This window comes from Podarcis vaucheri (genome assembly GCF_965113315.1).
Source record: "Podarcis vaucheri genome assembly, chromosome: 1".
NCBI lineage: Eukaryota > Metazoa > Chordata > Lepidosauria > Squamata > Lacertidae > Podarcis > Podarcis vaucheri.
In genome coordinates this window covers 33,028,868-33,042,962 of record NC_138759.1, presented here as the reverse complement: position 1 = coordinate 33,042,962, position 14,095 = coordinate 33,028,868, and the positions used below count along the sequence as shown (strand labels likewise).

The 14,095-nt window shown below is 43.7% G+C and overlaps 1 protein-coding gene and 1 long non-coding RNA gene across 3 annotated transcripts in view; one reads left to right on the top strand and one right to left on the bottom strand.

The window, feature by feature from the left end:
* Positions 1-14,095, top strand: part of LOC309538775 — a 247,682-nt gene that overhangs the window by 55,470 nt on the left and 178,117 nt on the right. The window lies entirely within an intron of this gene.
* Positions 1-14,095, bottom strand: part of SYNDIG1L (synapse differentiation inducing 1 like) — a 92,947-nt gene that overhangs the window by 5,237 nt on the left and 73,615 nt on the right. For both annotated transcript variants that reach the window (XM_082234114.1, XM_082234113.1), the window contains exons 2-3: positions 11,873-12,350; positions 8,512-8,649 (exon numbers count right to left, since the gene is read on the bottom strand). In XM_082234114.1, coding sequence (XP_082090240.1) covers positions 8,512-8,649; positions 11,873-12,289 — 555 coding nt within the window. In that variant the 5' untranslated portion in view covers positions 12,290-12,350. The remainder of the gene's footprint in view (positions 1-8,511; positions 8,650-11,872; positions 12,351-14,095) is intronic.

Genomic DNA, 14,095 nt, shown 5'->3' with positions numbered 1-14,095 from the left:
ATGTACTGGGAAACAATGCTGATCTCTCAGGACCTGTGTTATATACCGTAGTCTCAGTGGCCACTACTAGTCACCAGTCTAGCTGCCGCATTCTGGATTAATTGCAGTTTCCGAGTCACCTTCAAAGGTAGCCCCACGTAGAGCGCATTGCAGTAGTCCAAGCAGGAGATAACTAGAGCATGCACCACTCTGGCAAGACAGTTTGCAGGCAGGTAGGGTCTTAGCCTGAGTACCAGATAGAGCTGGTAGACAGCCCTGGATAAAGAATTGACCTGCGCCTCCATGGACAGCTGTGAGTCCAAAATGACTCCCAGGCTGCGCACCTGCTCCTTCAGGGGCACAGTTGCCCCATTCAGGACCAGGGAGTCCCCCACATCCACCCGCCCCCTGTCCCTCCAAAACAGTACTTTCTGTCTTGTCAGGATTCAACCTCAACCCGGGTGGTCAATACATGCATGCATATGTGTGAACTTTCAGAGGCATCGGGTTAGCCACCGCTGAGGGGGGAAAAGATGCATAATGTTCTATTTTAGTCTGATCCAATGTGTTTATGTTTGTCCATCCCTTCAGTGACTGTATTATGTTGCTTCTTTTGGATATTTCCTTGGAGATAAGCTGACCCAAATTCACTGAGCTAGTCAGTGAGAACAAAGAACACTTCGTTAGCTCATTACTTGTTATAGGTTTTTCCTTTCCTGCACAATTTAGTATCTCTGAGGCCATGTCCACACAGGATTCTCCAGAACCAAATTTGTGTTAACCAAATTTATACTGTGCCTACAGGGGACAATGTCAATAGGGGGCTTCCCCATGCCAGCTCTATAGCTACTTTACCAGGAATCTTCTCCTGAGCTAAAATGCTGAACCAAGAGTGGAAGAGAGGGTGTTGTTGGTTTTTTTTTAAAGTTTTGTAAATGTGCCTTTCAGCTTCTATTTTGCATAGCTCAGGTGTCAAGAGCCTTTGAGTCTGAGGACCTGCCTCTGTTTCCCACAGTTTTTATGGGGAGAGGGTTGCCTTCACTGTGTTCCTCCTCTTTGCCCTCCAGTCTCCTAGGTACCCCAAGCACCACTGAGGAATCTGCTTTAGCCTTTGCACATTTGCCTTTAAAGATTCCAAGGTTTGAATACTTTCAGGCAATCCCCATATCTCTCTACATCCCCTTGTGCCTTCCAAGTTCGGAGGGGGCCACATGATACATGTCTCTCGCTATGGTGCTACTTGCCTTGCTGCTCCCACCTGTCAATCTTACTTTCTGTTGCTCCAGTTGCTATGGCAACAAGAGTAGCAGCTCTTTAGCTCTTGGTGCAGAACACTGGGCAGGCGGTTGCATCATTTGCCATAGATTGCCTTCCTTGCTTTGGAGCTCCAGTCCACCACAGCCCTCCGCACCTTCCAGTATGCATGATGGTTTCCTCCTGGGGGAGGTTGTGCTCACGGCCCCAACATCACAGTTCTATAGAATCATGCCCCTCCTTGACTCACAAGGGGCTAATTCACAAGCTCCTACAACCAGATAACGTCGTTCCTTCAAAGTGTTCCTTGCTGTGGTCCTGTTTGTTTAATCCTACCTGTTATCTTACTGCTTAATTTCCAAGCTGCATAAAAGCTTTCAAAAGGACCACCTAATTCCCTAAAGCTTAATGCTTTTGTGCTGCTGGCAAGCATGGATTCATCCCTCTTCAAAACATTTCTCCCCAACAATTCTAATACTTCTGCTTGCTCGCTTACTACGAAATTCCTTATTGTCTTGAGTTGAGAGCAATTATTTGTTATTCTTCTTCTTTCCCTATAATTAACAGTGTTACTATTAAGAATTCTTCCTCTCTTTGCTAGTGTTGTCAGGCTTCCTTAACTGGCTTTTGTTTTGGGGTTGGTTCCACCAAATTTTGGAATTACTTCTCTAAACACATGATGAAACTGATGTCTTCTTTGACCTCTCTGTTTTAGGTAACAGAAAAAAATCCATTTTCTCTTATGTTTTTAAGATTTGTGGCACATGCTTTTCATGATTTTGATTTTTTGATTCAGGGATAATAATCAGTGAATCCTATGAAGGATGGCCAGACCCAACCACGTAGGCTAGCTCACTAGCAACAGGAGACCCATCCTACATCTTTCTCTCCTGGCCACTTATTTGCCACCTGGGGTAATGGATGCAAAATACCTACTACCTTTTGGTGGCTGTCTTGGGAGTAAGGGGACTGCCAGCAGAAATCTGTCTCCTACCTGGCCCATCATCCCTGCTGCACTCCCAGGAACTTTAGATCAGTAGCATAGTCCAGTCTCAGTAACATGGGGGGAAAGATAGGCATTGAGTGTTTCCAGAATACAGTGTAGCTCAGAAATCCAATTAAGCAGTTTATTATGGAGGAGTATTTAAAAAGGAGGGAAAGTGGGGAAACAGAGAGTATGCACAGTACTGGCCCAGATGATCCTATCCTAAGCAAGCGAACATAGCAAACCTTACTCTTATGGTTACCATTCAAATTGGTAGCTTCAGGAGCTGGTTGAGGGATAAGGGACAAAATAATGTTAGCAATATCCTACTTTAAAGGGATCTTGACCCAGGTGGGTTGTGATTGACAGATGGCTCCCAGCAGCTAATCAGAGAGACTACAGTAGCCAAGAAGGTTAAAAGTTGGAGATGGGGTTGCAATAGTGTCAGTTCCTGCCACAGTGGTCTTTCTATCCTACCAGACTACAATCTGTCCTCAGCTTCTGCATTGGACTAGGGATGTGATGGAGGTTTAGAGAACTTGAGTATCGTAAGGAAACAGGTTAGGGCAAGGCATAACTTTGCCACAGTGACCTCCAGAAGTTGTTGCGCTACTGCTGTCATCTTTCGCCATACTGGCTGGGGCTGATGTAAGCTGGAGTCCAGTAAGATCTAGAAGCCACTACAATAGGCACCCTATTTTAATTCATTTTACCCGCTAGCTTTTTAGCTGTGTTATTTTCTCCTGCCGTTTTTATTGTTTTTATTGATTTTTTTAAAAAAAATAATAAAAAAGTTTTAATTTTGTATTGTAAGCTGCCTTGAAGCTAGATGTGGTAAGATGATGGTAGAAATCCTATAAGTAAAATAAAAGTGAGCTGTATATGAGTCTTTATTGAAACACACAAATAATATTTTATTCACATCTTGCTCATTCTGAATCTGACTTCTGTTGGGTGAGTTTGATTACAATGTAGCGCAACAGAGGTCAGTAAAGGACCACTGGTATAATCATGTAATGGACAGTCTTCTAAAGTACTTCCTTTACAGTGGAGACAGGGATACTTGTAGCCAACCAGATTCTTGTGGACTCCAACTTCTAAGAACCCCAGCTAGCTTCGCCAATGTTCAGGGATAATGGGAGTCTAGCAACATCTTACGAGAGTCACAGGTTTCTTAGCGCTCTCTACAGAGACGATTTACAGTACTAGGAAAATGTAGTTGATATAATCGATTTGGATCTCAGCCAAGCAAAGGAATTTTACTGCTTAAACTGGAAAGGATGGGTGAGAAAGGGGAATCAGACAAAGAGTTGTGCTGAATGTGAAGGGCAAGCATTCAATCTGGAGGGGTGGGGAAGGCCCATGGCATTTGCTTTGCATGCAGAAAGTCAATCCCTGGCATCTCCAAGAAGGACTGGGGGAAAGGAAATTCTGGTGAGCCACTGTTAGTAAAGGTAGGGACCCCTGGACGGTTAAGTCCAGTCAAAGGTGACTATGGGGTTGCAGCATTCATTTCGCTTTCAGGCCGAGGGAGCCGGCGTTTGTCCACAGACAGCTTTCTGGGTCATGCGGTCAGCATGACTAAACTGCTTCTGGCGCAACAGAACCCCATGACACGGAAACGCCATTTACCTTCCTGCCACAGTGGTACCTATTTATCTACTTGCACTGGCATGCTTTTGAACTGCTAGGTTGGTAGGAGCTGGGACAGAGCAACGGGAGCTCACCCCGTTGCAGGGATTTGAACTGCCATCCTTCCGATCAGTAAGCCCAAGAGGCTCAGTGATTTAGACCACAGTGCCACCCGCGTTCCTCAGTAAAGGTGATACTGAGCTAGATGCACCAATGGTCTGAATTGGTATAGGGCAGCTCCCTGACAAGTGAACTTCCTCTGCAGTCACTATTGGGAGACACATTCCCTATTCATTACGGATCCTGAGGAGAAGAACAGGAGGTTACTGGTGAAATTTGTGAATGAGACCAAGCTCAGAAGCGGGGGGGGGGGGGCGCTAGGGGGGCGCATCGGAAGATGGCCGACAATACCATCTCTCCGGCTCACACGAGGTAATTAAGAGGCTGTTATGGGAGTATGCAGCCTCCCTCGTTACCCCAAGGGAATGGGGAACGTTGCCTTGCCTGCTGTGCCCATAATTCACCCCCAGATTCGAAAGGGGGTGAGGGCACTAGGCACAAAAGTGTTGGTCGACTCTCCTGGACGCTGTCTCTGATCTGCGCAGCTAGTTGCAGGAGCTCAAAGTAAACAATCAGAACAGAAGCAAACGCACATACTTCAAGCGATGATCGGGAGTAAGGACTGCTAACTAAAGGGATCTCTGGGAAGAGGAGCGACGGGCTGGACTTAACAATAAATCAAGAAGAGGAATAAATCAAGAAGAAGATTCATCAAAGGATCGGTATGTCGGAGCGAGACTGAAAAGGGGGGGGGAGAAAAACTTTTCTTTTTTTGTCTTATGTGAGTACCCAATAATCCCCCCCCAAAAGAATCGTTGCAATTACTGATCACAAGCAGGAGGAATAAGAACTGTGTGGAAATTAATTACTATGCAAGGACGTGGCTTATGGGAGCATCGGGAAACGAAAGTAAGTCCTTTGTGACGCAGTTATAAAAAGAGATTTATCATGGCAGGCCCACCCGCAGGAATCCAAGGGGAGGAGGACTATGGCTGTTACTACGTTGGAGTGTGGGTTTGGCCTAGCAGGGCTCCCTGCAAAAATTTATGAGGAGCGGCGGGCCTGGGGAGATCAGGACAGACTGTTGGAATGTTTTGAACGGAGGTGTTAAAATGGCATCTGTCTACTTTTATGGCTCTTGGATGAGTGTAAAATCCACACAGGAAACAATGACGTTTGTCTTCAACCCGCTTGTGGAGATTATCAGAGATCACAAAGAAAGGAGATAACAACAAGAAGATGAGCAAAACAACAAAGAGAAGATTGAACAGAACTGTGAATATTATTTTGACAGAACTGTGTAATTAAAGCAGTAGTGAGATGATCGGATCCCTTTCTGAGCTTGAAGCATGGGTACCCCCAACAAAAATTTAAAAAAATTTGGCTGTGTAATTTGGAATTATTGTTATTTGGAATTAATGTGATGTGATTGGCCTGTTAATAAAAATTATTTAAAAACGAGACCAAGCTCAGAAGTGCTGTCAGAGCAGGGAAGAATTGGGTGATGATGTAGGGTAAAAAAGAATAATAGAATTGCCATTCAATTCATAAATACAAAGTTTGGGGACAATATTTTTGTTTATTTAAGCAGTTGAATATCCTGCATGTCTATTGCAGTGAGTCTAGCCAGGGTGGCTACATTGTCAGCTTTGAGACTTGAAAGGTGAGAGGAAGAAAGACTTTGAATATTGGATAATCATAATGTGATTTACAAGCTACGGTATTTTTGGGATGTGTTTGGCAGGTTTCTTTCCTTTTCTTGACTAAATACAGGGAAAATTTGATATCATGGTGTAAATCACTGGTGAGGTGGTATTTGAAATATGGTGTAGCGGTAAATTTTGAAGAACAGCAGCTCATTATGACTGCCCTTACAGCAGGGATAGGAAGCTTGTGGCCCTCCATATGTTATTCAACCGCAGTTCCCATCATCCCTGTTCACTGGCCATGTTAGCTGGGGCTGATGGGAGTTGGAGTCCAACAACTTCTGGAGGGCCACAGGTTCCCCACCACTGCCCCATACTCACAAGGCTGTGTGCTTCTGCAGGTTTCTAGCTAGACTTAAGACAAGATAACCCATCTTACTATTCTCTGTAGCATGACTGCAATTCCATGCATAGTTTCTCAGAAATAAGCTCCAGTGAACTCACTGATGCTTATTTCTGACCATAGAGATTCAGCTTGTAAAACACAATGAGTTTTAATAACTTGTAAAACACACTGAGACAGCTGAAGTGCAACATTTAGCTTTTAATTAGAAAATCTTGCAAGGAAATTATACCACTTAAACCATTGGTATGAAATAGGAACCCATCAAAAAGAATTTTAGAGCCTCTGCATGATTATTCTCTGATTTCTTTACTGCTAAGTTGTCAAATGTAAAACTTGAAAGGCTCATCATCACCTCATTCTCTTCCTAGAGCAAGGAAAGTCAATCAATTGCCCTGGCGCTCTGGGAGATGATGTCATTGCTCCTGCTGTGAAAAAAGGCCCAGAGCTGTGCCCCTGCCAGAGCACCACTGCTGCTGACAAGTTTTCACTGACCATGTTGAAGACACTTGGCCATCTGTCATAGAGCTTTGTCATTCTGTGGCTGGAGTGATGTAGCAGAGGATTGATATATGGCCAAAAATAATGCTTAAGGAATAGCATTTTGTGTGTGTGCCGGGAACAGTGAAAATAAATTCTCCTGAGATGGTGGCTGTTAAATGTGCTTGGCTGTATGTGGAGCTCTCTGTCTGCCCTGCTCCCTTCCTGAATGTAATGTTCTCCATCCTTCTCTCCATTCGGATACGTGATTGAAGTTCAGGTTTACCTTCTGAGTAGACTGTACTTTGCTGGATTACACTTTATTTAAGTTACTCTGACAATTTGTCAGACGGCAGGCTATGTATCCTTTAACTACATAAAATGCAGAAACAGGTGTTTCATTTACAAGGAGAGCAGCCAGAAGCAAAAGGAGAGTGGGCTCCTGTAACCTTTAACCGTTGGAAGAGGGATGATCAGCAGATATATGTTTGCGATGATGCCATAGTGCATCAAGGCTGCTGAAGTGGGTGTTCTTTGTAACGCCTGTGCTGGAAGATCTGCACTATCTACCACTACATTACTAGGGCAACTTTAAGGTTTTGCTATGGGTATATAAAGCCCTGAGCAATGGGTTATTTCTGGGAATACCATATCTTGCCTGGCCAATTTAATCCTTGGGGGAGACACACTTTACTAGTGCTGTATGCTGTATGCTCCTCAAGTTTGTCTTATGCTCACTAAAAACAGGGCCTTTAGTGTGGTGGCACCTACCCTCTGGAATGTGCTTCCAGGGAGCATCAGGTAAGCACCTACAGTATTGACATTAAGGCACTTGTTTCAAACTCTTCTGTTCACCTTTCCTTTAGAGGTGATCCAGGTTCATTGATGTATTAATGTTATCTAGAGATTTGTGATGTCTTTTAAGCACATAAGAGCCTGCTAGATTAGCCCAGTGCCTCATCGAGTCCAGTATCTTGTTCTCACAGTGGCCTTGTTTTACAAATGTAGTTTCATGATTGATTTTATGCTGCTTACTGCCATTATTTTTTTTAAAAAATGTTGACAGTATAGAAAATTTAGCCTGTGAATAAAAGTGGAAAGGCTGTACTTGCCAAAAACTCTTTTTTGCACAGCTATTCAATGTACAGTCATACCTCGTGTTGCGTACTTTCGCGTTACATCCCGTGGCAACCTGGAAATACTGGAATGTGTTACTTCCGGGTTTTGCCACTCGTGCATGCGCAGAAATGCTAAACCGCACTTCGCGCATGCGCGCCAAATCGCACCGCGCACCTGAACAGACATAGTGCTTCGAGTTGCGGGCATTTCAGGTTATGGACAGGCCTCCGGAATGGATCCCGTCCGTAACACAAGGTACCACTGTACAACAGTCCGATCCATCTTCCCTTTTGGATAGTTCAGCTTATTTTCTTACAGGTTGGGAATAGCAGTGCTTACAGTTACCTTGTGAGGTTTCAGTGTTGCTTTAAAGAACAGTTGATCCTATTAGGAGTTATCGGTTGAGTCCCACGTGAATTTCACACATAAAGCCACGCACCCATGCACTCCCATAATTCACACTTGAAATATGTTGCAATGCAGAGAGCAAATCCTGTCGGCTTCATGACAACATGGACGCTGCTGCTTTGCCATGTGATGAGGATCCAAGCACTGTTTTGAGCCTGATACAAGAACAGCCCTATCGTTTGATAGAATGAGGACAGATTTGGGGGTAGCATTAAAGGGGGTGGTGAGGGATGAATGGTGGCTAAAATTTCCCTGTGGTGGAAATTTTTAGTAAAATATGGAGTGACATTTGCATTTATTCCATCAAGCACCGACATGTTTGGGGTTGGCACTAGGTAGCTAGACACACACACACACACACACACACTCCACATCCCAGCAACTTCCCAGATAATTTCATGTTAGCAGGGGTCCTAGTCGCGTGGGACTGCAATATACTTGGCACAGTAGTGAATCGAGCCCTGACAGGCCTTTTATAAAATAGTTCCCTAAGACAAGAAGAACACAGTACATAGCAGGAAACATCAGCACACGCAAATTCTTACCCCTTGAGAAAAGTAGAAGGCAGCAATTCCCAGAGGCCAGAAACAACAGAGCATTGAAAAAATTGCCAAGCCCAGGTGGTCTCGTGGGGGAAGCATCAGAAAATGATCTTCACTCTCGCTGTCACTGGAGGAGTCACTCTGGAAAGCAAATCAAGGCAATGGCACACTGTAAGTCTGACCCACAGAGTATTCAGCAGCAGCAGCAGAACATGTAACCAATTTACACTACACATGTTTGATGTTGCTGCTGTGACAACACTTTCTCTCCTGATATACAGCAGCAGGCAGATGAACTTCATGGGGCAGGAAGCGCTGTGATGGGAGTGTCGGTGGGACGAGTCCATCACACATTCAAGCGATACAGAGTCAGCCTCTATGAGCTAGGATGTTTATCTGCCAAGGAACAACGACTAATATGAATGATCTTTTGGGAACTGGATGTCCAACAGAGATGATATACAGGGCACCACCTCAATCATCACCATACTTCCTCGTCTTCAGACTGAAAATACTTGATGTCTATTAGGCAGCAGATGTACTGCTTAGTATGCTGATTGAGAATAATCTTCTTGGCTTCAGTCCACAAACCATTTAATCTGGAGTGGTCTGGCAGGTATTTCATAGACCTCAGTAGGACTTCAGTGAGACTATTGGGAGTAAGAAACATGTGCTTTTCAGCAATCTATGCATTACTAGCATTCTTCCATACGTCTATATGTATCTTGTCTTACAACATGCTTATCCTAAAACACAACATCAAAAAAATGTGCAACTGACGAATGCACTTGGAACTAAAAACAAATAATCCGTACAAACATAATTGAGTTGGATAAATAAGATGGATGGTTAAATAGGAACCCTAGAGGAAGCTGGTATCTGCATTATGCCAACTCAACAAAGATGTCCTCAAATCACTTGTTTCAGAAGGGACCATTAATTCTAATGGGCTTTTCCAAGGTAAGACTATTGAGAATTTGAATCTGTCACATTCCCTGAATGACTATGGGAATTACTAAGATTGACAATTAAGTCTGGCTGTCTCAATCCTGCAAATGGAAATTACTGGTACTTTAACTACCCAGCTATGAATCAAAAGAGTAATGGAATATGTAGGCATGGGGTCCTCAACCTTTTTGGGCCCAGAAGCAAAATTAGAGGTTTAAGAAACTATTGTGGGCGCCACAAAATATCCCATTCCAAAACATTTATCCTCCCCAACTCACCCCGCCCCCACGGAACAGTATCCATTCGTACCATCAAAGCAAGGATTTCCACAAGTGCAAATGAATTCCCCACTTCTCCTCTCCTGTGGACTCCCTAAATCTGTTCTGGGTTTCCTCCAAAACCTCTGGAGCAGATTTGGGAAGGGTACCATACAAGGCAGTTCCATTGCACAAGTGGAAACCCTTGCATTGATAAAACAAGTTAGAAGAACAGCATCCAAAGAAAGAAAGCTACACCCCCTAGAAAAAAAACAGGCATACCCCCAACCACCATCCCAACACCCCATTTAAAAGAAACAGTAAAAAATGAGAGTGGCAAGGTGCCTTGATGGGTGCTAAGGGGTGTGTGTCTGAGGGTGCTACTGTGTTCACCAGCTCCATGTTGAGGGCCCCAGATTTAGACTGACAAGTTGACATAGAGAAGTTCTGAGATTAAAGGATGGTTGGCTATATTACCAAATTGCCATAGAAAGGATACAGTTACTATTGATACTACCAGGGAGATCCCCAGTATTAAGAATGGGAGACAAGTCTTGAATACCTTTTAGATTATTTCTGAAAAACTGAAACACCAAGACTTGTCAATTTAAATCAATGGAGATACCGGCATATATTTATAGTAAAATGGAATAAACATCTATTTTTGTGTGTGTCCTATCCCTTCTGGAGCTACTTCCTGATAATGTCGGAGGCGATGCCTCAACAAGAGGCATCTCTTCCGATAAAGAAAGCCGTTCCCAAGTGCCACCTTGGGACCAGATGATAAAGAATTGCAACTGTTTGATTTGTACTATACTGCCGGCTGCCGTTGCTTTATAGCTCAATCCCAAGCTTATTCACTTGGAAGAAAGTTCCATTCATTTTAATGGAAGTTGCTTTCAAGTTAAGTGTGCTTAAGGACACTTTCGTTATTAAATAACTCAGTGTGAAATAGTAACCCAGAAAGCTGCAATATAATAATAACAGTGATGATGCTGGAAGTGATGATAATAATAACAGAAACCATGTTAGAAGCCCCCACTCACTGCTGTCAGCTCCAACCCTTGATGCGAAGCAATAGGCGTCCTACTGATTTCTCTCTTCCCTGACCGAAAGCTGCTTCTGCCAACGTCCTCTTGATATAATATTTCTAGGACATCTATCGCCACCATGGCATTTAAGTAGCGTTTTTTACCCTCCTACTCTTCCTCTCGTTAAGTATTTTACAGTCTTCCCTCACTCCCCACTCTCTCTTTTGACCTTCTTCTTTTCAGCTCTACTTTCACATATTCTCTCCTCCTTCTTAACAGTTTCACACAGGAGAAGAAGGGCAGGGGGAAGGCTTTGCAGAGTTTATATAATAAACCACATCTTCTCCAGCCACTCGGACGTGGGGCAAAATCCTAACAGAAATCACCGCATGGAAATAGATTATCGTTTTTCTTTCAAGCTAAATTCTCAGCTCACTAGCTGGGGATTTGGGATTTCCATGGAAAATTATTTTTCTTGAGTGCCAGTGAAACAGGGCCGTTTTTCATCTTTAGCAATGTCCCTCGCTTGCATTAGGACTAAAATTGATAAATTGTGAGCTAAAATGGATTAGAAATTCTGGATGTGAGCCTAAAACAAGCTTATTAAAATAATTCATTCTAACTACACACCTCTCTATAATTATTTCTAGTCGTATTATTCTTAATGTATTATATCATGGTGGAAAACCCTTTTTCTTTTGAGAGGGGCATTCTCTTTGGGGTAATCTGTCAGGGGCTGCATGGCAACTCTGGGTGCAGCTGAAGCCAGTGATGTGTGGGGCCAGAACCAAAAGAAGGCGTGGTTCCCCCCCTTTCTCCTCTTGCCAGGAAGTCTGAACTGATCGCTTGCAGCGGGTTTTTGAAATCAGGCTGAGGGCCACCTAAACTTAGGCTGAAGCCTAAGACCACAGTTGCTCACCCCTGCATTAAACCCTCAGGCTTAATTCCTCAGAAATAAAGGAAGCTGTCTCTCAGGTGTGAGAAGTTCCCATGCAACATTTACCTCAGTTCTTCCTACTATCATGTACATACATCACAATTATTATATTTTCTATATTTACTTCTCTGTCCTAAGCATGATTACTCAGAAATAAGTCCCAAGATAGGTTCACAGCCTCCAAAATTTACCTCATATTCTTGCAATTCCTCTTCTTCCACTTCATAGGACACTGTCTGGATTTTGATGTCATTTTCCATCAGGGACCTCCCTTGGGTTTCTTGCACATCAGAGGCCTCAGCAGGATGCTCTTTGTTTCCCATGAAGGCTGTCTCACAACTCTCACCTTTGTTGTCCTTGACTTTGACACTGGTCTCATCCTTCACCAGGATGAAATTTGGGCCGTACAATGCTTCAACAGCCAGCTGAAGAGAACTGGCATCCAGCAGCTGGTGAGTCCTCGCATTGCCAGAATTTTGGAAGATATAGGAGTACAGTTTACCCTGGCAACGGTGGCCAGGATAATCCTGGTGGTAACTGTAACTGCCATGAAGGTGTCCATTATTCTTGGCCAACAGGGGATTCTGGAGTTCACTCACACTTTCCATTTTGCTGAAAGCTCAGTGCGAGGTGCTTCTAAGACAGATGGATGACAGAGAACAAACTACCCTGAAGAACAAATGAAAGAAAAAGGAGGCAGAATTAGAGGGCACATAAAATATAGAAACTTATTAAGTCAGGTATGGGGAGCCTGTGGTCCTCCAGGTGTCATTGGAGTTCCATTGGTCCCAGCCAACATGTCCAGTGGTCAGGGATAATGGGAGCTGTATACCAACAACATCTGGAGGGCAACACGCTTCCCATCCCTAGAGTAAGTGGTTCAAGAGCAATAACTATGTTATGTTAACTAGCACTGGGGCATGTCTGTGTTGATGGAAATACTGGGATTGAACTCATATAAGATAAATTCCAGCATGCACCTTGTCTCAGAGAACCTAAACTATAGTACTTTGAGGGTAAGTTGATGGAGATCTTTTTCAGATGTGTGCTGAAGTTTTGGGAGATTTTGCAGTCAAGCCTAGCAATGCATATCTAACCCATTCATTAGGAAATGAAGGAATTAAGGACCACAGAGCTGTAAATTTCTAGAGAAGGTATGGCTAGGTCACAGCCCCTCACCCTCAGGGAGGGAAGGAGTAAGGTTTGTTTCTCCTTCCTTCCTTCCTTCCTTCCTTCCTTCCTTCCTTCCTTCCCCTCTCTCCTCTCTGAACCATGTAACTGAGAAGATGTCTGAGGCTGGGGCTCCAGTTTCCGATTCTGTGTTTGAGGCCAACTTCTGTATTTTGTAACCAAGAATGCCTTACCTGTGTTGTTTCTGCTGTAGCACTGAATGATGCATGAGCGAGACCTCTGATTACTGTAAGTAAAGCATTTAAACTTACTTAAGGCTGTAGTCCATCCATTCTGGGAGGGGTAGGGGGCGGGAGAACACAGTTGTGAGTGCTTAATACTGGGAGACCTAAAGGTCTTAACAACCTATATCTATGTGAAAATCTGAAAAGTTGGCTGTTAAAATGCTGCAGCGGAAAATGAAATCTGCATTGTACTGTACTGAAACCATCAAAGTACTAAAGATCTGGACTGTGTGCTATATAGCACTTGGGTAATTGGGCAATCAGAAAATCAGAAGAGCTCAGCGATGAGAAACAGGAGCTCGCTATGGACATGCCCTGTTTTTGATGGTAAATGAAAGCATTTGGCTGTGCTACTGTCCACGAATTCATGTACATCTCTCCGCAGCCTGCCAAAATATGGCTTGAAACTGCCTTTATTTGAGTCTTCTTGTCAAGAATCATTGTGACAGGTAGTAAGATCAGACTATGAACCATGTGATAAGATGAGAAGGTCAAAGCCATCATGATGGTTAGCATGTGTTGAGCGCTGCCCTTTCTCCTTGGCAGCTTGAGAAAGGGAAGGAGAATCTGATGTAAATGCGCAGTGTATTCTTCATGCTGGGTCATAACTTCCTGGAGAACTACAGTGAATAACAGATGGCCCTGGCATAGACCTGAGGTTGGCATCCCCTGCAGAAACCCTCCTTGCATTATAAACAAGCGGGACATGCTGTGAATTGCAGCCCTTTCATTTGTGAGTGATGCTGGTAAATGTAATATATTTTGCATGCTAAAAACCACCACACAAAACTGCAGCAAGAGTTCTGAAGCTCACAAGGTGAGAGTGGAAATAATGGGAATGAAAAAAGAAAACTGAAAGGCTGCTTGCTATGGAAGTACTATCACTTTTATGGGATCTTGTCTATGCGGTTATATTTTTATATCTAGTGCCTAGGAACACAGGAAGCTGCCATACTCAGTAAGACCATTGGGTCCATCTAGCTCAGTATTGTCCACACT